A 24,410-nucleotide genomic window follows, 5' to 3' on the forward strand; every position below is an offset into this window, starting at 1 on the left:
AATCAGAATCCATAGACTTTGTAGACAGTAGCCTGAGTAGGGACAGGGGGTCGAAAAGTAGGGGGNGGGGGGGGATGTTAGCTTATTTAAGTCACTAAATTTGCCCACTACATGCTCAACAGTTGTGCTAGGTAGATAGACCTCTCTGATGTGCCTCAAATGCAACTACTTGTACATACCAGGATGCATTATTAACAAGTATCCAATGCATGAAATTTATATACAACTAGTACTGGTTTCCAAACCTGGCTCATGCTAATAATTCAGTCATTAAAATCTTTAAAAAGTGGCTAAAATATTCCTTAGAATCTAGCCAACATGGTTAAAGTTTACCTATTCGCTATTGTAAGCACTATTCACATGACATTAATCAAAATGACCAAACAAATGGATAAACCTGGAATTTGTTTATATTCAGTCTTTGTTTTGGTCCGTCCATATTGGGGCAAATTATTCTTGTGTTGGCGGCCATGTTTTTGACTGTGAAGTTGAAATATGATTGAAATATTGGAAAGTTGTTCCAGATTATTTCCAGTTTTGGCAACAAAATACTAGACTAAGTATATATAAATATGAGCCTAAATACTTAGACTAAGTAGATAAGCAAGAAGCCTAATATTCACAACTTGAGCCTGCTTTCAAAGCAAGGAATTATACAATCCTCTATTTCTGTCCAACAGTACCCATTCGGTAATTATTCTGCTCCAGGTACAATTGTTATGCGGGTTAAAACTAGGTCAGCTATTGTTCTTGACATGCAAATGTCACTGTCCAATTATCAACTTGATACAAATTATCCTATAAGGGAGTGTGTTACATGCCAAATTACTGGTAGTATCTCGGCAGCTTGTACTGGGTCACCCAGGAAAAGCCAGAAAGATAGTCCATGTGAAAACTAAAGAACATTGTAATTGACTATTTGGCCCTTCATCCAGTCAGATTTTCTGCTATCTGGCACCTAACATTGCACTTGGCCATGGGTTTATAGATACATGTAGTAGTATGTGTATTTTTGTTCGCTGCATTGACTGTTAGCACCTATGACGTATAAAAAATAATAGCAATGGTTACAGATTTTATTATGATGCATACTTCTCAAAGTCTGAGTAAGGCCCCACCTATTTAATTTCTTGGTTATCGGATTTTCTAGAAAAATAACGGAGCGGGCGGAAAAAAAAAATAAAAATGAAAACAGGCCTAGGCTTCCTATTATGGCCCAAAATGGTACGATAGGAGCCATGCAGTCCGCACACCAGGCTGGTTCAAAATTTAAACAATCATTTTGAACTTTTAATGATACCATTGCATTGAAAGATGGAATGACTGTAACAAGTAGTAAGGAAAGGACTGTTTTCAACTGTTCAGGGCAAATATGAGCATTTTGCAGTTGATTTTGAATTTTATTTTATTGCAAATCAGAAAAAAATGAAGCGGTGAATCCGTTAACCATAATTAACTTGGTGTGGCCAAAGTGCAAGCAAAATTTTTCTCTTTGTCTGGTGCAGGTTAAATGTTTACTGCACCAGTTCAGGTATGCAGTGAAAAATATTTTGAGCCCTGGGGTATTCTGCTAATGATAGATGAGTTTATCCATGGAGTTTGAAAAGTTGTTATCAACGTTTATTAAATTTTTAGCCATGTCCAAACTCTATTCTTAGTGTTAGCCAGGTTAGAGGTTATAACCTCCTTGCTAGAATTCATCCTACAGTGAGCTAGGTATTGGTGGACAAAGACTAGATTTTTAACCTCCTTGTTAGGACCTACACATGTACAGGATTGTACACGTCATGTACATATATATGGCACTCATGTGGAGCAGGTTGACTGGTCAATCATATCCATTCCTGCCATGTCAGAGATATCCATGACTCATTTGTATCTTTGAAGACAATGTTCTTTCATAATCCTGGAAAATACAGTCTAGAAAAACTGCAGGAATACACACAGAACTACAATAATGAAGTGATATAATAAATTGTGTATAAACCGCCATCAACCTAGAAGCAAGTTTAATGTTAATTTTTTTAACTTCATTGGGAAATTACTTTCAGTCTGGTCTGAAGGCTTAGGCCATTTAAGCCCAGCCTGTTCAACCTGACACACCGACGGGGCTGTTCAACACACCAACGGGGCTGTTCAACCCCGTCGGGGTAACCTTTGAGCCCAGACTTCTCATGAATTATCACACAAACTTGCTAATTACACTGGTGTGAAGATGTGAATTCTCATTAATTCAGTGGTTTTCATGGGGTGTTCATGAGGATAATTGGATGCGGTCTGGGTGCGGGGTGGGTTTCCACCCCGACGGGGTAGAGTTTACTCCCGACCGGGGTGGGCTTCTGATCCCGTCGGTGTGGCTTGTACACCGACGGGATTGCAATTTTTAAAGTGAAATATCTTGACAAATATGTATGTTTTGACCATAAAAAAATAACCTGGTACTGAGGATAACATGATCTTTCAAATGGTATGTAAAAATTTACTGTACCTGCAGAAATGGCAAAGTTGAAAATCAGGGATTTCAACATGGCCGTCTGCAAATTCGGAAAGTGACATTCCAAAATTGAAGTGACCAGTGTTACATGACTGTATTAGTAATTATGTATGTTCATCTTCTGTGCATAGTTCGTAGATGGCAGCTTGTGTTACATAGTCATAGCCAATAAATAGAAAAACACAGCAACAATATAGCTTTACAGGACACTTATAAAGGCAGTTGCATGCCTATGGTCTGTCAGTTAAGATTTTTTGCACGTAATTCATTTTACACTTTGCAGTAACGTGTTTTTGTCATACAATTTGATTAGATATGCTATAGTAACACAATAGCTGCCTTTGACAACTAAATGCACTTGACAGTTCAGTGTGAGAACAAATCAATGTATGCATAATATGCAACAATATAAATGCCATTATATGTTATCAAGACATCAACAATGCATTCAAGTCTCTCAATCAACTTTTCCTAATAACTTGTGCACAAAAAGATCATAATCATACAACAATTATGAATTATTAGTGTCTCATAAATTAGAGTTTAGACGCTCTTATCATGCATTAAACATTTCATACACATACACATGCATACTACATCAAATATGATACACATACAAAAAAGATTAACAGTTTAGTAATATGCAAAAAAAAAAAAAAAATGAACAGATTAAGCGTTAGCGTTGTATGATGTAATCAGTATGATCGCCTGTGGTCCCTCATAGGGGTTCTGGCAGCCCTGGATCACGGTCGGATCAAATGATTGGTTCTCCAAACCATCGATTGGCAGCATGGAGGGTGTGCATGGGGGTTATTAGCACCTTATCTCTGTGTTTAAGTCTAGTACCAGACTGAGTGGGTCAAATGCTTCACAAAGTCAGAACAGAATTTCAGCAAAGCCAAGGAGACAACAGAGTAACTTTCTTTGTTTTTTGTTGATTGTTTTGTTTCCTTTGAGTAAAGTTTCCGTGTAAGTATAACTGTGAAATAACCCCCAGCGTGGTGCGTTGTATCACAGACGTAAGTCTAGTGCCAGGCAAGTTTGGATTGGATGAGAGAAGGTAGTACATGGGTAGAGAGGTCCTCACCATTGGTTCGTCTGTGTTTTTCTGGAACTGTATGAGGCGGACGCGAGTGACGTTCTCCAAATCGTACTGGAGAAAAGGAGGGATCAGAAGTTTGGGTAGAAACATGACGGGAGGACGCCGTAGGAAGGGTTTACTTACATCCAGCCGAGGCTGCCCCCCACCCCAACCAACCAACATCAGGAGGTCTCAAAACAGGGGTCTCCCCAGACATTCTTAAGGGAGAGGTGCTCCCTAATCAGTTGATGAAAAAATGAGTGAATTTTCATCAAATTTAAACACTAAGAGACAACCCTGAATTTAACATTTTGGGTGCTAGGATTTAAGGGAGAGGGGGAGCACCCTTGCTTCATTGCTTGGGGAGAGCCCTGCAAAATCAACAAATCGAAACGTCTCATCCTTACCATGGGCTCCTCGGTGTTCTTCTGGAACTGGACCAGGCGTACGCGCGTCACGTTGTCCATGTCGAGGTCCCCGTTCGGACTCTCTGGATCGTCGTCCCCGTTCAGGTAGGACGACGTCGGGGGCGGCGTGACGCGGATCGCCTCGTCACTGTACACCTCGTGGGCGACCACGTCATGGCTCTGTAGTAGGGCCTGGGGAATGGGCAACAACATAATGTTATAAACATTCATCCGATACTGTGCTCGCACTGAAACTACCAGTGCCAGAAAAGACTAATTTGCAGACATAGCAACGTCAGGACTGTGTGGTAGAGAAAGCCAGAATTGTGTATTGAAACTTGAAATTTGGTGCCAGAAAAAAAATTCATCAACCACACAACGACATGTAGTACGGTAGGACCTGTGGAATGGCAACAAGTGCTGTAAACATGCATCCAAAGCTGTGGCAATGCACGATTCAGTGCCAGAAAAATCTAATTCGTCTACCCAACAATGTCACGACTGTGTAGTAGAATGTGGAATGGCAACAACAAGCTCAGTGTTGCAAACAATTGTGGTATAAAAAAAGCTTCTAGCTTTCTTGGAAACCCCTAGATCTCGGCATTGAAACTAGCAGTACAGTGCCAGAAAAACTTATTTGTGCCATGACAACATCACGGCCCTTTACTAAAGCTTGTGGAATGGCAACAAGCTCAATGTTGGAAACAATCGTTGATTGAAATGCTTCTACCGAGTAGCTTTCTTAAGCTTGGACACCCCCCAATCCTGGGTATTGAAACTGGGAAATCGGTAATTCGTGAATGTAACATAATTTTTTCTAGACAGTACGTAGTATACAATGTACAATGTCATGTCCATGTATAGCACAGGACCATACATGCATACACAACATGTTTTACATGCTAGAGGAGCTACGTTTTTCTGGAATGTGGGAAACTGTCCAAAGACGATACATATACCTCTAGTAGAGCGCTGTTACAGGACAGAATCCTTCCTTCTTGACCCTCCATACTCTCAGACAACCCTCCAAATATGAAGGTACAACGCTGACCCTGCCCTGACCCTAGCTGAGGTCACCATCACTCAACAAGTCAAATTAATGGCAGCGGGTCAGGATGGACAGTCTCTCAGTGTAAGGCAATCAGTTCACATCACAGGAACTGGACTCAAACTTGTAACACTACCGTATCACGACCTTGCTACAGAGGTCTGGGATATTTGTAAAAGTGGGAGGGGGAGGGGCGAGAATGCCAGGAGTTTGCATCATACTGTGACAGTATGTATATTGCATTCTAGACTCAATAAATGCAATAATTCAACAGAAGTTACATTTAGAGAATAAATTTTGTATCTAAAAATCCAATGAGTGTGCATGTAGGGTTTTCTGTGCACATTTAGTAGACTGTACATTTTGTAATTTAGAAATTGCCATTTGACATTTCTCATAATGTACATGTGGCCACATCACAGTGTTACCCCAAGCCACACTGTCAACTCCAGCACCCCAGTAACACTGCTAAAAATACATCATATGACCATGTTTCTATTCTAAGGTTCATACTGCACTGTTGAAGTCAGTTGTGGTAATGTTGATACATCAGAGGCCAAAATTTTCTTGATTGCTTTTCCAGTCTTATGGAAGAAAAAGTATGATTTAAAAGTACTGTAAATTGTGAAATTTTCGTGGTGGTCAGTAGTAGGGACAGGGAGGTATCCACAGTATTTTGACTTTGGTTTGGTTGAAACAATAATTAATCTGTAGTACATGTAAAAAACTAATCATACAAGGAGGACATATTCACTGTGTCATTCATTTGCAGTGTTGAAGTCACCACAAAAATAAAACCATCACAAAAGTTTCACAATTTACAGTAACACAGTACAACTTTCATCCACATCACCTTGTTTGGATAAAAGCTTGGACCCTTGGTACATTGGTCATCAATAAATCATTGCATGATCTACACGTGCCTCCTAAACTTGGATTCTTATTGACACTTTCAGGCCAGACGTGTGTGTTTAGCTGCACGTATCACTCCACAAGTTAAGTGTCAAGAGCAAAGACCTCATGAACTACTGTACATTACCCAGCATATACTACCATGGCAACAGGACCTGATGTTTCTATACATCCAACGGTTCCAACCTTTTCAGTTCTCTTTGTTTCACATCCAGTGTTCAGGGAGGAGCCCATACATGGCCAGAATTCCTGATGGACTCGAGACTGAGACAAACTTTGTTCCATATTTAGCACAACTCCAACTGTCCTGAAAAGGCCAAACTTATACGTATGTAGTCTTAAGGGCACTGTGTATATATATGGTATACTAGTAGTCAATCTTGTCTGTAGTTAGGTCTCAAGGGACACTAGTCTGGAAGAAAATGGCCACAGTGGACATATTTTACATGTGATTCTTCAATCTTGATTCAAAGGTAACAAGACATGTTCACAAAGATCACTTGTCTACTGTTACCCAATACAGACACAATACTGATGAATAAATTCTGAGACTGTGTATATATATATGGCACAGTCAATCCTGTTTGATGTAAGTGATGTCACGAGGGACTAATCTTGAGAAAATGGTTGATTCTTCTACAGGGACAAGAGATGTTCACAAAGATCTCTACTGTTACCCAATTGACACACTGCTGATGAACAAATTCTGAGACTGAGTGTGAATATCACATTTCTCCACCTCGTAAGTCACATGAGAATATTAAGTGCACTTCTCTCTACCAAGTTGATGACAGTCAGTCCTGTAGGGGTGCGTGAATGAAGGCAAATCTACCACAATCGATACCAAATCTAGGAAAATATCTGATAAGCTTTCTTCCATTTGTTGGTTAGTGGCGTGATGCCAGGTCGACAGGCTTGATAACTCTCATGGATAATGTCATCTGACTTGATAAAGTACCACAATGGATGGAGATCGCTCCACCAGGGTAGGGTTTGTTGTGAAGATGGATGGACAGGGGAGATGGATTCTTGACCTGAAGACAACTCTTTTCAGTCGTTACGTTCTCATTCTTCTTAATGATTGTGTTCTTCTGTATCTATTAGCTCATGTGAAGTTCAACGTAATAGTATACATACATGTACTTCAAAGCAGTGTATGCAACACAAGGTTAGAATATTTTGAGAGGGCCAAAGCAAGGGCATAAATCCTTGCCTTCTTGAATTCTTCCATGTCAACCTCTAATTCCTGCTGACACAGATTCAGAGACATTTGACCTCCTATCATTCTGCCTGTCAGTCTTCCTCACCCATGTGCTGTCAACCTACTCTGTCTTGACAAACAGATACACAAACCCACAGCTCAGCCACCCAAAACAATATTTCTAAACAGACAGAAATAAAATGAACCAATAGATCATAGTATGAAAATACAGCTGTAGTCTTATTCAGAACATGACCATCTCCAATTTTTCAACATGACCCCCTCACCCACACTAAACTCTTGACAAGGTACGTAATACTGTGACAGCAATAATTATTTCTATTGCCGACCACAATAAAATACACAATCATATATTTTCAGCCTTCCAGTTTCCTTGGAAACAGTGGTTCTCTTTCCTTTGCCTCTCAACAACCCTCCATTAGAACATTACAAACACACACACAGACCATCAGCCTGACAGGGCAATGGACCGTTCACAATTTCCGTGTGAAACGATTGAAACTCTCCACCCCACAAGACAGCACCATAAACAAGGGTAATTCCACCACTACCCGCTCACGGTGCCAATTTTGGGGGCCTCCACTGTCCTGTTTTATTCATGCGGCCATCTTGTCTTTAAAATAGACCCCATACTTCACACCTCTAGTGAGTGCCAAGTCCTGGAGAAGGGGAGTTTCACTGAAGTTTTCTTTTCCCTGTTTTAATTGATTTCAAATGTATTTCAAGAACTATTCGAGGTAGTGGGTGCCTGGGTGGCCACTCATTTTAACCCTCTCTTAGGCCACACCAATTTAATTTGTTGGTTCTCGGATTCGCCTCTTCGTTTTTTTCTGATTTGCAAAAAAAAAATATGATTCTGGTTCTGAATCAACTGAAAAATGCTCATGTTTTGCCCCCAACAGTTGAGGAAAGTCCTTTTCTTCCTAGTTGTTACAGTTTTCCCATCTATCATTGCAGTGGTTTGATTAAAAGTTCAAAATTCAATGTTTAAATTTTAACCCAGCCTTTTGTGTTGACTTCATGGCTCATTTCGTAGCATTTAAGCCTACAATAGGATGCCTAGACCTGTTTTTTTTTTTTTTTCGCCCTGTCGCTTCATATTTTTTCTGAAAAAATCCGAGAACCAACAAATTAAATTGGTGTGGCCTTAGGCTACAGAGTTATGAAAATAATATAAGAAATTTAGAAAATTGAAAACTTCTGAGAAGTACTTTGGGTTTTCATGACCTCAAGTTCACCTGTCATTCTGCCTGTCAATCTTCCCACCCACCTGCTGTCAACCTACTCTCAAGTTTATCCTATTTCCTGTGTCTGACCTTTTGACCTGTCATTCTGCCTGTCGATCAGCTTTGCCCGATCCATGTGCTGTCAACCTACTGTCTGGACAAACATATACACAAACCCTGCAGCTCAGCCACCCAAAACAATACTTCCATACTCCAAAGAGCAAAAATCTTTATTAAAAACATTTGCCAATATGGTGAATAAAACATTACCCTGCAATGAATGGTGCTCGTTACATGTACATATTAGTACACCTGACCACCTGTCTATATGAGGACCACCTGGCCAATGTGACCACTTTTGGGTGGTCCCTTAGGAGCTCTTTCCCATACAAGTCCTGTCTGCATAGTGACCACCTGCCCACATAGATCACATTTTATCAGTCCCCTGAGTGGCTTTTTTGAGCACTTTTTTTAAAAGCTGTCAGTTGTTACATGACAGGACACTGTCATGTGGAATACACAATAAAAACAAGTAGCCATTGTGCATTGCACTGTCAGAATTTAGTCTCAAACTTACTTAAAACACCACATAAAGATCACTAAAGCTATTGGACTGATGGATGGAAAGCTATGAATCCATGCAGAGAAAAGTCAAACATTCACCTGAAAAATGCAGCCCCATCCTTTCCTCTTTCCCATAGTTCAAGCTCCACAGTTCTCAGCAAAAGCCGGCTCTGCACTGTTTCTTTCCACCAATACTGCTAGGCAACTATCCAACCAACGAACCAATCACTCGCTCCTATCTCTTCAACCGCACCTTAAGAGAGGCCTCTATAACATCCTCGCACAATGATGACATCATTATACTTTGCAATCCCCCGGGACCCTAACTGTACATACTTAAGTGACAGGATTAATCATCACAATTACATTGCCCCAATCTGGCCTTCGGTCGACCCAAAGCGCCGCCCTTTCACATTCCAATCCAATCTTGTTCTGAACTCCAAAGTAAAGTGATACTTTATTGCGTACCTTAAAAAGACTGGGAGGCTATCCGATTATACTATTGAACCAAGAGGTTACATAGTACTCCTCATTCCAATCAGGCCCAATCGTAGTGACTAATATAAGCCGGGATGATTGAATGGGCACTACGGTTTGATTAAAGCGCTGTTTTCTAGGATGTGGCGTCCGGAGTGTAAACATTACCTCTTTCAATCAATGTTAATAAGTCAGCCGTGCCGGGAGAGGGAAGAGGTATTTTCAATCAGTCCTGGACCGTTTTATTGGAGACCCAGTGATTGAGGGGAACAAAATGGTGGGGGAATGTCCGGAGTACGCAATGAAGTCGCTACGGGTGGCCGGGTATGACCCAAATAAGGAACAAACATCTCTATGTTTCCCTCTTATACTCAAGTATGAAGTCTTGATCCTAAAACATTGAATGTGTTTGTTTCTAATGTTTGGGTTATATATTATTCTCCACCACAAAAAGGCTGATATAGTAACATTTTAAACACGTTTGAACTTTTCTTCAATACCTAAACATTGCCTACCTTTCCCTCTTATAGAACTTCAAGTAGTATACAACGTTGAATCAAAGAATCATCATATTAAGTGTTCTCTACCACAAAAAGGCCAATGTACCATAGATCAAGAAACATATCTCTTCTTTGCATGAAAGTTCATCTGTATATATTCATCATATTTCTTCTTCTCCAATCCTTTCAGCACATGTGCACACTTCTAAATCACTTCCCATTCATGAATAATTGCAGACTATAATAAACACTGCCGGGGGTAAAACACAGACTGGAATGACACAATCAGCCTAATGCGACTCAATAACTGCACACATCTCGCGGGCGACGATAACAAAAATTAGACTCATCCAAAGCTCCTGCCATCATTTGTTACAGATCTGGAGATTATTCTCAGCCAAGGGTGATTTCTCACTTATTAATTATTCATAACTCAGTAGGGAACACACCGCATGTTCTTTGTCTTGTCTTGGGGAAAATGATTCTCATTTTTGTCAACACAATACTTCATCAGGACTTTTACCAAGATTGTGATATCAGTAATCTTATAAATTTGTGATGGTTAAACTTTTGACAAATCAACTTTTTTATAGACAATTTCTTCTTTTGTTTTTAGAGGAGGTTGGAATAAACAAGGCAAGTCTCTGCCAACTTGGAAACCCTGCTTGAAAACAGCTTGTTTTGAACCATCACTTGTTTTGAACCATCTAGTAGTCTCAGAGCAGCTGAAGATGACATAAAAGTCTATTTTTGAACTCAACACAAGGACATTGCAGATTCAGTGCAACATGTAGAGTGATAATATCATGTACAATTTTGTCAGTCACAATAATCAACACACATTTTTATCCATTGACAAGTTATTTAGCCCACCCACAAGTAGCTTCTTAGACAGTTTTGTAGTCTGTATTTTTCATAATTTCTTTGGATGTATAATTTCTTGTATCAATAACAAAAAGACATAATTTGAAAGACATTTTCTATACAAATGTAGACATTGAACAAGTTTCACTGGAAAGGAAAACAATATCAAACAGCCTTGTTTTTAAATAATCTTAGTGTACTAAGCTCTCCTACTGTTCCTGAGGATAGAAAATAAAACATAATCTTAAAGGTGTTATAATAATTAACACCCATACTCTGATACTCAATTAGATAATTAACACAACCAACACAAAAGCCACAGTGGACTGTTACCTACCGAATTTCCTCTGAAACAGGCCAGCATGTTCCCTCCTATCTCACACTCGCTGACAGAAAGGACACAACCACATCAGACAAGTGCAGACTGTTCAACAACATCACCCACTCTCAGACAAGCCCTGCCTAACTCATTTATGCAAATGAGGCCACTGCTAAGGCACGGATATGCTAATGAGCCTGTTTCCATGACAATGAGACAGCTGCTTGGATTTGCATGGCCTTTCATGGAGCCAGAAAGCAGAAGGGAGATGTCTGGAACAGCTTTCCATACATGGAGGGGGGCTTATCAGTTGTTAATGGTGTAAAAATACCAAACAGACTGATCCTCTGCTCCAGGACTTCAAGTATGGGATTACTGCAACTTCAAGGTCTTCAAGGACTAGTCCATTGTCAGAAAAGGAGGGGACAGGGTGGAACAGCATAACACTACAGCAATTGCCTCTGATTGATACATTGTACTACCAACTTGAACGAGCTTATACCACTACAAGATTGTACTGCCCAATATACTTGTTAGTTTCTAGCAGGCTAACTATGCTGTCTATATACATCTATACTAGAGAATATTTGCCAGGGGAGTTGGGCTGCCTTGGGGTTTGACTGGCCACTGAGGGAAAGAATCAACTTTCTGCGGACTGGCTCGCTGGCCAATTTTACTCTCCTTTTTGACAAATTCTACAATCTGTATTCCCATAGAAAGGCCTGGTGGAGGCAGCAAAATTTGTTTTGAAAACAAAACCTCCACCAACCTGAATCTATCTACAGTCACATTTCAATGACCCCCAATGTGGCTGTCAATTATGTAAGAACAAATGTAGCCCCATTACCTGTCATTTTCAGAGTACCCCAAGTGGAGCAATGATACAAACCAGACTTGCCAGTCCATTAAAGCTAGAGGTGCCAGCAATAACATTGTATGAATCATAACCCAACCTAAGTATGTTGACTTCATGGTTCCTATCATAATATTACAGGCTCTGGCCTTTTTTATTTCACCTTATCGCTTCATATTTTTTTCTGCAAAAAATCTGAGAACCAACAAATTAAGATGATGTAGCCTTATAATGCAATATAGGTACAGTTTCAGTTTTTGTACCGAGACGATTCCATTTCTAATTTTGAGGTAACCCTCAGAGCTAATTTTGAGGCAACCATCTGCCATCCCAACGCCAGCTAGTCACTTGGGAGCCGCTGATCCATCTGAAGACTACGTCCCTTTTGATCCATGTCCTCACAGATCAGACAGTAAAAGGTCGTGCACTAACCTTACCTCTTACTTTTCACAACCTCATTTCAGGGACCTTTTACAAGATTTGGACGAAATGCCAAGGTGGTTAAAGCCTGTTTGTACTTTAACAGGATTCGGTGATTGTGTAACAGGCCTATATACCTGGACATGATGTTAGGTTGTTAAACAAGCACTACAGGTAAGTTGTTATGTGCGAAACGAGCAGAACATTTGATTTCTGCCTAATTGCAGCACCTTATAGAAGGAACCAGACTACAATGAATTCCATTGTCAGAACCATTTTCAGTTCATTTGCCAAGGGTCATGTGCCAAGTGTCTGTGTGTAAGCATGATAACTCAAGTAGACTTAAATGGATTGTTTTGATATTTGATAGGTGGGGTAGGTCTTGATGATACCTCAAAGTGATTAGATTTTTGGACCCCCTGGGGTTATGCAGTGGAGCTTCCAGTATCCCATCATCTGTACATGCTAGTGTCAAGAGTTTTGGATGTTAGATAGCGAGAGTGCTCAGGCTTAGTGACCATGAGGTTGGTCCCCCTAGCAGCTTGCTCTGGAACTGCAGGGGTGTTTGTTTATTCTACACACCATCTTGGATCTGTTCCACCAACATGGCAGCTGTGCTAACATACTACATTCCCACATGCATAACCACTGCAACTTACCATGAAGTGTGGTTTGATAAGAATGGACTCCAGTTCTCTCGCATCCTCATTGTCGTTGGCACAGTCCTTCAGGGAATCTAGCACCTGGAGGAGACCACAAAACACCAATGTGAGACCCAAATCACCTCCATGTGTACTAGGTTTAGTACTTGTGCTTCCATTTAGATGAATTAAGCTATCTTATCTTGTTCAGTTTGCCCATCCATCCATCTAGACATCCAACCTTCCTTTCATCCATCCATCCTTCCTTTCATCCATCCATCTATTCATATAATAATAATCCATCCTTCCATCCATCCATCCATCCATCCATCCATCCATCCATCCATCCATCCATCCATCCATCCATCCATCCATCCATCCATCCATCCATCCACCCATCCATCCATCCACCCTCCATCCATCCATCCATCCATCCTTCCATCCATCCTTCCTTCCATCCATCCATCTACAGCAAGATGCCTTTCTCTATGTGTCAATTAATGATAAAAATTCCAACAGTGAGTACAAAGTTAGGTTGCATACATGTACCAACAAATGTATGCCACTTTCTTAGTGTACAGCAATTGCAACAGTATGAATGTTGAGCGAGTTGAACGTTTAATGCTTTTCCTAAGAGTTCTACAACAGTCCTCCACCGGACCTTCCCCTTCTCTAGCTTGGGCCCAACTGCCTGATTCCGGGCCCCACGTTCCCCTCATTGGGCCTACCCAAAGCCATTACATGTGCTCCGTCACAATGAAGTTAGACATCCAGACTGTACTGCACCTCAATCTACAAGTATATTACCAGTTGAACCCCTCTGGTTGTTAACCTTGGACTACTAACTCTGATATCTCCTACTTAGAAGTGCGTGATTGTGCACAGCCAAGTGTTACAATCTGCAGCCATCTTGTCGCTATTCACTACGGCTTGCCTTGATACGGCTTTAGTTCTTTCCTGGAGAAATTTCGCAGAGGATCTGATCTATCTAGACAAGGGCAGAGATTCGGGCCCGTGGGAGGCAGACAGAGCAGAAAGCCCATTTCAGACGAGGGTGTAAGACCTGTACAATCCCCGTAGGCCTTGTTATCGCCTTTGCTTCAATATTTTCATAATCTTCTAAAAGCCTGGTCTGCGATTCTGGCCCAGCAGGGTCAGTCTTGATGAATTTGGAGCTCTTGCGTGCAGAAATAATGGCTGACGCGTTGAAAGAGTAAGACGAATATATTCGTCTAGCGTTGAATGCTCCTTAGCATGCTGCCACGCAATTGATACGTATGGACCTCTTCATTTTCTAAAATCAAGTAGTTTACTGACAGTGTGTAACCTATCCCCTGCTAGCTTACTTGTACTTTACACCTAGCTTATCAACTCAGCCAGTTTCAAAGGAAAGACGTATAGGAAGATCATAGGATGATTGGTACTGTATAACAGTAATCTGTACTTAAAGACTGGATCCTAATAAGATTCTTCTCTTGAAGGCATCCAAAGCAACTATCAGCATTTTCAGGGTAGCAAAACAAAAAAAGAAATCTGTGTGATATTGACATTTACTGCAAAACTTATTTTTGTCATCCTTTTATACTTGAAGCGTTTGAAATAGCCCCCAAACAAGCTAGAACCTGCCTTCGATATGCCGGAATAAGCAACCGTTTTCTGTCAGCAACATCACATTTTTGCCTCACAGATATCTGAACGCTATGGGATAGGATTGATTCAACTTACTACACTGAAAAAATCAGCAAAAAATTGACTTTGAAAATCCAGTTTCACTGCTCTGAAATCCCTTCCGATGCCTTTAAAGCACACTAGAGGGCAGATCTATCATAAAATCATGGGGAACACTTCAGAAAGACTCAGGGTTTGAACCCTCCTAAGGACACTGTCAATTCCCCCACCTGTTGTCATGTACCAGATGGAATTATCGATAATCCTCCTGTCACGCTGTAATGTATGACACGCTGGACAGATCCCAACGAACCTTTGATTTTAGAGACAGGCCGTCACGTACACTTGACGAGGATTGATGACTCGGCATCTTTTTTACCATATGTGATCAATAACTGCACTTCACTGTGGAGTTGTGTCAGATAGCGCCCCCCCCCCCTCCCCTCAAGCTTCTGTACCTGTAGCTGTCTTCTCTTGGCTTGTCTTCACTGACAAAGACTTTCAAGGGCCATTTCCACACCTGTATCTGTATTGCCGGTAGCCTTTGGTGTAACACACCAGCTTCTGTATCTGTACTTGTAGAGCCAGTATAAACACTCTACGGCATAACACACCAGCTTCTGTATCTGTACTTGTATAGCCAGTACATGTATAAACACTCTACGGCATAACACACCAGCTTCGTAGGCACACAGCATGGCAGCAGCTGGCTATATTACACTGGACAACCTGTTAGACCCAACCTAAATATAGTGAGGATGCCCCTACTGTACCTGTTTGGCAGCAAAGAGTTCTACTCTACAATAGTTCTAGGAAAATAGTTTTTTAACCCCTCAATCCTCACCTCTGGTGCTTGAAGGCACGACTATCTCTTCTTCAGTCTAATCTAAGTGTCTTTCTAGCTCCCATCAAGCTCCAGATATACTCTCAAGAAGGATGCGCAGAGCATTACTTAGATGCTATCTGCTTGCCAGTTCAAAGGAATGGCATTCATTATTGTGAAGGTTAAGGTTACAACTGTCTCGCTGTTGCTGAAGAGTTTCACACTGGTACATAAGACAAGTGCAATGGCCAAGTGGGTAGAGTGTTTGCCTTGCATTCGGTAGGTCGTGAGTTCGATCCCCGGCCGAGTCATACCAAAGACTTTAAAAATGGTACATACTGCTTTCTCTGCTTAGCACTCAGCGTTTGGGAAAGAGTATGGGAGTTAAACACACACCACTACCAGTGGACTAGCCCCCTGCTGTAGTGACTTCTGTGTGTGGCCCAGGGCAAATGAACGGAGATGGGCGCCGCCCTATATGCGTCACTTGACGCGGGAAGGCTCTTTAACTTAACTTTAACATAAGACAACCTTGTCTTTTGCAGAGCTATGTATATGTCCACTGCACTACTCCGGAAAGTTATCTATTACAATAACCCGGTTTTCAGCACCATGGAAAGTACAGCTTATGTTCTTTTCCAGCAGAAGCATGACTACGCCTGTTTTTTTTCCTTCACTTTTCAATTTCTTCCATAATATTATAGAAACATTACCAGGTTTTCAGCACCATGGAAAGTACAGCTTATGTACTTTTCCAGCAGTAGCCTAACTACATCTGTTTTTTTTCCTTCACTTTTCAATTTCTTCCATAATATTATAGGAACATTTTGGAAAACAGAAGTATATTTGTACCTGAAGGCGAAATTTATCTCCGAAATCATTATCTCAACCATTTCAATTGTCCTGAGATTCCTACGGCATAAAAACACAATTCCTGCTGCCATATAAATGTAATTGTGGAGTCAAAGAAGATGTGAAGCGACGTTCCTAACACCAGGAGGAGACATAACATTTGTACTTAACCAGCTGAGCAGCTCATATCACACACATAACGGCATCGCTATTTCAGCTGTGACATAATTGAATTTTTTACAGCTCTACTCAAAGCACTGTCATGGGGTGTACAAAGGAATTGGTACTGTGGCATTACCATAATATATCTATTAGAGGGCACATTGACAGTTGATGAGAGTACGTGTATGTGTGTCATCAATTTTATTGCTCAGTTGTGATGCGATACAATCAGTTTTCTGACCTTTCATTCAGTTGAGATCCTCTTTGGAAGATAAAAGTGTTAGTTATAAGAAGAAAAATTCATATCCTTTTATGTGAGGGGATTTAAGTTACATAACATGATGTTATACAACAGCTACGTGCCATTTTGTGGGATCACGCTGAGATCTACACGGGTTCGGAAATGTCCTACTGATTTGATATGACGTCAAAGATGTTGCATAAAGGGGCTTTTCTGAGGTTACTAGTTTCATACTCATGTTTTATCATTTTCTTTATTGTTCTGAGTGGATGAAAATGATGTCTCAAAATACAGCAAAGCTTAGTGTCAAGGTAAGAATGAGGCACAGATATACTATCTCCAACCTCGAGCTCAAACAAAGTGACTTCAGAACTCTTTTTTCCAAAGCTTCTGTCTTTTAAGCATATACATGTATCCTAAAATTTGTGGACTGATCGGGATACCTACTTGTAGAATCACTGATTGTACAGGCAGATACCCTGATTGTGATCTCTGTAGACAGAAAGAGACTGTTTGGGATCTCTACTGTCAGAATCGTCGACTTTTTTGGATGGCAATCTTAGCATGATATATTTGTTGAATTCTGTAGACATATCTATCAATATCAACGCCATTCAGACAACCATTCTTTTCTGCAATGTTGATACATGAACAAAGGATTAATAAGCAAGATGAAATCAAGTGAATGATTGAATTTCTTTCTTCACACTGGCAACTTTTTGTACCATATTGGATCGCAATGTCTCCTTCTGGATTAAGAACATTTATTGTACTATCATGCATCCATTCATACAGTACTGAATCTGACACTGAAGTGAAGAAGGCTCTGTTAATAGAGTCTCGAAGGATCGTTCCCGGAAAAGCTCTCTTAACAGTTCCACGAAAAGTCACTTAGGGTGGCGGCAGTGGTTTCATTACTGTAATGTGGACGTCCTAAGGGGGCTGTGATTTTTCGTAGAAAAGCTCTTACCGCAAAATTTCGACTAATGCAGGTCAGAGGAGTGTGTCGTCATTCGGTCCAGTAAATCATGATGCTGAATGCTAATTTTGTCATCAATTTGATGAATCACAGTCGCGATTCCTTTTTCTATGAAATTAAGATTCCAAAAAAAAAAACACAACAAGAAAAACAGTTTGCAAGTTTGTTTTTTTTTATTTTGTGACCTTTTAACTTGTTTGAGTTGACACACCTCAGGTTTTTGTGAATGTACTGGAACTGTGGAACACGGTCAAAATCACCTCCCAGACCACTATGCAACTGAAGCTATTACAGGACACACAGATAAGCAAAGCCACAGCTCAGCCACCCGAAACAAAAAAATGCCATATATAAAACCACAGAAATTGAGTGTTGAATTCTGTCCAACTTTCTCAGCAGTATAGGCAGTCAGGAAACATGTTTAATCTACAATCTTTCTGATGCCCTTGGTGCCATCACTAAGTCATTAACGCACTTCACTCCATAAAAAAAGCTTTCACTTCAAGTGGCGGATTAAAACTACAAGAACTTAATGCCTCTCCCGGACAGGCCTTTGATGGAAATACTACTCCCCAGAACCCCCATCATGAGGATTTCCTCGGATCCATCTCCTTTGACCTTTTTAAGCCTTTTCTGCTTTGTTGTAAAACCCTGCCACATTTCAGGCCAGCGCATTAGAAGCTCTCAGGAGGCACTTACGACCCAATCCAAGTCGTAATCCTCGAGATTGGCTTTTTTATCTCCGCGTAGAGATCGCCGTAGATTGGTTATTTCTACACGAGTGGTGCGAATGTTTCTCTATTTGTGTCAGAATCTATTGGAACACTGACCTCTGCCAGAGAGCAGCATAAATTGGCTATTCTTGAGGTCAGGTCTCTCGATGGTTAGACCGTTTCCGACGGAAACAACGTCAAGTAATGCAATAGATGCAGGATCAGGAGAGACGTCTACTTTCGATCGACCCTTGATTACTTGGCCTTGGCTTCCTGTTCTTCATTTACACCTTTGATATGTATGGGCCAGACTAACACATTATACCAATTTCAGTCACAGAATAATATCAAACAAATCCAGCAAGTTATAAAGGTTTCTTCAAAAAGCAAATGTTGACATGAAGGTGGTCAAGTTCCTACCAGTAGTCTTACAAGCATATTTTTTGATATTGGATAACAAGCCTTTCCTAAAATTAACACTTTTTTTAAAATGAAAAGCATCTCTTTTTCACACTACAGGTAACTCACATCATAATCTTAAGGATACCCATAGCATGATAAAATTTCATGCATTGAATGTCAGTAGTAAGAGTTTCTTCTTTGAGCCTTGGTCACATACTTTGTACAATGCCCCTACAATGTTTTCATGATACATCGTAGGTTTGACCAGAAATGGCTACATGCACCAGACAAATTGCTCCTCAAATCTTCAATATTCCTCACGACAGTCATGGGAAAAATATATCACAGGAGCATCACATGATGCATGTGATCAAGGATTGACTGGTCAATATTGATGTATATTTTTCTACATCTTCCTCAGCGATGCTTCAAAGGAAATGTATCTGCATAGAAGCATCGAAAGGGGAACTGGCCAGTCCAACTTAGATCTACCAAGGTTGATCTATTCCTACTTACAGTTGTCAAGATTTGATTGATAGAAGGATGCTGTAGGTATAGATCCGGATGATTCAAGCAATACTAGCCTGGAGGCCTGAAGACACTACTCAAGTAGCATTTTTGTGGCTTTGAAATTGTCCATCAAACAGTGTTGAAGAAGCACAGCAAGACTGTGACAGTTCCTTTTATCTTGCTTTAAAGCAGTGTGTTTCCCAAGGCCACTCCTGTCTAATTTGTTTGTACTTTGAGTTCAACAACTAAGGCTGAAATGTACATGAGTTATGTATATACTTTGGTTTACATTGGGGTAAATGTTGCAACATGTCAAAGACAAGTTTTCTTTTTGATCCTCTATTTTCATAATTTCTATTTTCAAAATTTGCTGAAATTCATGAACAAAGCATCAGATTGGTGTCGCCTGATATCTCCTAATAGAATTTCACAGTTTTTTACAATGCATGTTTTTTACAAAATTATTCAACCTCTGCATGTTTTTTTTTACAAAGAAGAAGAAGTTAACTCATACACTTTCAACATTATTGTAAACATTCCCTTAGACCAAAAAAAGTCTACTAAACATACACTTGGATTGGCCTGGCCAGAGCTGCGAGACGAATTCACAACACAAACGCTGAAGTAATCCTGGGATGAGAAGGATTCTGAGTGCCGTTATTAGTCAGTAATACTAAAAGCTATAATTCCCACCTGATGTGCAGCCGAATCTGATGCTATGTTTGCTTGAAGAGATGAGGCCTTGTCATATAGAGTCTTAGTGTATGACTTATGGTGATTTAGACTTTGTATGTGATTTATTGTGAAGCTTCGGGGAATCTACTTTATTACAATCATTATAGTTTAATGGTGACAGTTGATGGGGTGCTCAGTAGGGCCTGGTCTGCAATATGTGCAATCATTGGGGGAGGTAATATACATTTCCAACTGTGAAAATATTGAAGAAAAGAGATAATTAATGTTAATTTTAGTGCGATGTACAATTGCAGATGTCCAATGATGTATATTCTGTCCTTTGTACTGAAGATGTTGTTGTACAATGGAAAACAATATTCTTCCTTACTGCAATGTTTCTATCAGTTTACTCTAATACATCCATGATATTTCACACTAGAACTAGAAACCAGAAACACACTTATGCATTCATTCACTCATTCATTAATTCATTCATTTTCATTCATCCATCCATCCGCCCAACCATACACACATTCACTTTGTCCAGATGCAATACAGCCCATCATTTGAAATTTCAATCTGACCAATGAAAATCATGTTTGCCATATCCCACCATGCAATGTGCTTAATGATTGACAGGTTAAATGTTTGTCTCACCTCTCTGGCCCGCTGGAGTGCGTTGGAAGGAGGGTTCTTCACTGTCTGGGACGCCTTACTGTTGATCTTGTCATACAGCTGCAGAAACAACATGGTACACACTTGTTAATCAAACACTCAACAAGAAATTAAAGATTTCAGACTTCTGGCAAGGTTTGAGTTTTTGTGAATGAATTATAACTGATTGAAGTACATTATAAAATCAACATATAATTCTATGACATAACTTATAAGTTATGTCATAGAATTATATGTTGATTTGAGTACTAATTTTATACTCTGGTATTACACCATGGTTTACATTTCATACCAATATGATTACACAGTTCACATTATCTGCTGGTGATCACCCAGAGAATGGTGGGCCACAACCCTGTCAATCAACTGAAACCCAATCTCAACCCACTCACTTCCAATCATTGTTGCTAAGGACATACAAACTCCCCAAACACCAGCCAAAACAATTTATTCATCCCACATGGAGTCATACCAGGATCAAAGAACAAAGTTATCGGTACAAATTACGTTAACGACATGATACTTGTCTAGACAAATGTAAGCCAAATGTTGAAGGTCAAGAACAATTCAAAACTGTAGATTTCCCAAGGCTACTATGTGTGGGATGCAATCAGACCTGTACTGGGCAACATGGGAACAATTTCAAACGTCAACCAACATCTCTTGTGCGTTATACATTTTTATAGATGGGATTCTTCCAAAACTATCGGTCACACTATGTCGCAGAACTAATTTCATGTCTGCTTGCCTTCCTCTCCTAATTAGTGTGCTGATTGAAATAACGACAGGACTACAGCTATGTAATTTATCATTGTCTATCATTCAGGACACAATACATGGAACAGGCAGTCACAGAAAACAAACCACAAGGCTATCTTGTGGTCTGTCGTCAGTTGCCTATTAATCAAAAGAATGTCAACTTGTTGTCTAGTCATCATTTTTCATCCTTTGTGAATTATTGTAGAAAGGTGATGATTGCACAGCTGATATGAGTTATTCATCTCCCTTTGCCAAACAATGCGTTCCTGTGATACCACGGCACCACAGTGACGTCAGCACTCCACCAGATAGTACTGTAGATCGTGAAACTTTTCTAATGTTTTATTTTCGTGGGGACATCTCATTCGTGAAATTTACTGAACTGTGAACATATCATCCTTGTATGACTTTCGCCTAGGTACCATCCGGATTTACCATCCCGAAAATCAAGCGTTGCGGAGTGAAAATCCTGATGGTACCCAGACTAGTATGACTTAACTGTACTATATATGGCCTCCTTCGGTCAGTATTGACCATGGTAAGATCCTAATCAATTGAATAGCCCTACAGCTTTGGCTATGGCTGAACTGTCCTATATGAGAACGACAGTCTCTGCCACCAGATAGTACTAACTGTAAATCATCAAACTTTTGCAGTGGTTTTATCTTCGCAGTAACCTAGCTCTTCTTTGTGAAATTCATGGCACAGCAAATTTGTCATCCATGTATGACTGAACTATACAGTACCTGGTGGCCTCCTTTGGTCAATATTGACCATGGTAAAATATTAATTGTTAAAACAGCCCTAGAGCTTTGGCTATGGCTGAACAGTCCTATACAAGAATGACAAGTCTCTGCCACATAGTGCATATTTGTAAGCTGACTAAGGTCTGACTCAGTAAGTTAAGCTGACTTAACTGTACAACAGTATTGCTTAAACCATGAATTTAAAAAAAAATGTTAAAGCCTCCCTTTCACTCCTATTGCAAGATAAAATTTAAGCTCAAACCACTGCAAAAGGTTCCCAATTTACAGTATACACAATTGTATTCAGTCCCAGGAATGCTCCATCCATCAACGCAATGCCAACTTGCCATCTGTTCTCATCATCAAAAAGTTGTCAAAATGCTGATGGCGGATCCTCTGTATAATAGATAACCATCTGTCTCTGCTTTTCCCAAGTAATTTTCTCTCCTATGATAGCAGAAAAAGTCGTTCAAGCGATAAGAATAACAAATGTCTGACTCATGTCAGCTTTACAAAGCAAAGACTTTCACTGGTACCCAAAAGTCTAAGTCTTCGAAAAGGGTCTACATTTCTCTCTCTATATATATATGTATTGAATGTTCTCACACCCCTATATAACCCACTCTTCTTTCTTCAAATAAAGATACTTCATACATACTTATATCTTCTTGCAGTTATACTTTAGTAAGTCAACAGAACATACTGTAATGTCATTTTGTCAATGTCATTCATCCCCAAAGCACGCCTGCATAACACAGATTAATCCTGCTGCATTTCTCTCAGCTAGGAGTTAATTTTGCGTAGAAGCAGTGACATTGCCATACTGCCAGACTAATGTACATGTGGGGATACTTGTGCAATAACTTACTTCCTGTCCTTTAAGTTTTTTAATCCTTCCCTGACACAATGTTGATTACCAATGTCATGATGATAGTACATCATGCATGTAAGTCATCGACGGCTGACAATGAGCATTCTTTTATGAACTATGAATTTCAAAGAATTAGTGCACAACAGATAACAGTCTCTTCCTGACTCATTGTTATACAATCCCTCAGTCTCACTGTCAATTGAACTGATTGGGCCTACTCTCAGAGAGTTTGTGGCCATACACCTCTAACTTGAGAGAGCCATTTCCATTTCTAGAACTACCAATAGGAGCTCAGAATTATTTATCACAGTCGGACTATGAAAATCCAGACCAACAGCTTAGGATTCTATGTCCCTATGAAACCCAGTCATAACATGGTAACATACAGAGTTGGCCATCAAACTTCTATTACACATTCTTCTAGGAGCCTGACCAGTGTAACTTCAACTGTAAGACTGCTAGGAGTGTAATGTAGTCTGGCTAGTTCAACACCAGGGCGGCCATTTTCAACTGACAATATAGACTCAATGATGACAGATATTTCCTGTAATCAATAGTTCTCTAACATGTCATTCTCCCCTGAAACACTGATAGTAGCCACCTGATACCTGCCATACCACAGTAAGAGAGAGCTGAGCACTCAAACTCAAACCATGGATGGATGTCAGTGTTGCAAGTTCTTCTTCTACATTGTAATGAACAGGCCGCACACCGGACTTTAGTGGAGCTTCATACTTTATTGTCCTGCCTCCAGGACTCTAACTCCAGAGTGAGGTTCCTGGGTTGGACTATTATACTGTCAGATAGGAAGGGGGGGGTTTACAACAGGACTGCTCTACTTCTAAAATAGGGGGTTCTTGTGTGGTAATGGACAAATGGTATACAGTGGGTTCACAACAGTCAGTTACTGTATCTCCCCATCACTTAGCGTGATGGCAGTGCAGCCATCAGTGTGGTTAATTCAGCTTTATCTGGCCATAAATAACCCTGCTGTCAGGGGCGATGATGGATTATCGTAAGGGCGGAAGGAGGGAAGTGACACGCGAGGTTGTTTTGCAATGATGGTTTAACGAACATGTTGAATCAACAGGACAGTACCAGGTCTTCAAAAGCATAACATTATAAAGAGGATTGTACTGTACAGTAATCAAATCATGACACAAAGAGCTCCTGTCATTGAAAACAGTTCAAACTTGAAGACTAGTAATCCAAGATACAATGTCTTCAAATTCTACAAAAATACAGCTACCAAAACACAGGAGAGTGATTCTAAACATATAATGTAAAGATATTGCCTCATAAAATT

The 24,410-nt window shown here is 40.2% G+C and overlaps 1 protein-coding gene across 22 annotated transcripts in view; it reads right to left on the reverse strand.

Annotated features, from left to right (window-relative positions):
* Positions 1–24,410, reverse strand: part of LOC109485058 (peripheral plasma membrane protein CASK-like) — a 150,122-nt gene that overhangs the window by 26,890 nt on the left and 98,822 nt on the right. For 16 of the 22 annotated variants that reach the window (XM_019788468.1, XM_019788465.1, XM_019788463.1 and 13 more), the window contains 4 exons: positions 20,711–20,788; positions 13,047–13,130; positions 3,983–4,174; positions 3,582–3,647 (listed from right to left, as the gene is read on the reverse strand). In XM_019788468.1, the coding sequence (XP_019644027.1) occupies positions 3,582–3,647; positions 3,983–4,174; positions 13,047–13,130; positions 20,711–20,788 (420 nt within the window). The remainder of the gene's footprint in view (positions 1–3,581; positions 3,648–3,982; positions 4,175–13,046; positions 13,131–20,710; positions 20,789–24,410) is intronic. The other 6 variants (XM_019788481.1, XM_019788479.1, XM_019788480.1 and 3 more) reach the window with 1 other exon arrangement.

Source organism: Branchiostoma belcheri, unplaced genomic scaffold, assembly GCF_001625305.1.
Source record: "Branchiostoma belcheri isolate BF01 breed outbred unplaced genomic scaffold, Haploidv18h27 scaffold72, whole genome shotgun sequence".
Taxonomy (NCBI): domain Eukaryota; kingdom Metazoa; phylum Chordata; class Leptocardii; order Amphioxiformes; family Branchiostomatidae; genus Branchiostoma; species Branchiostoma belcheri.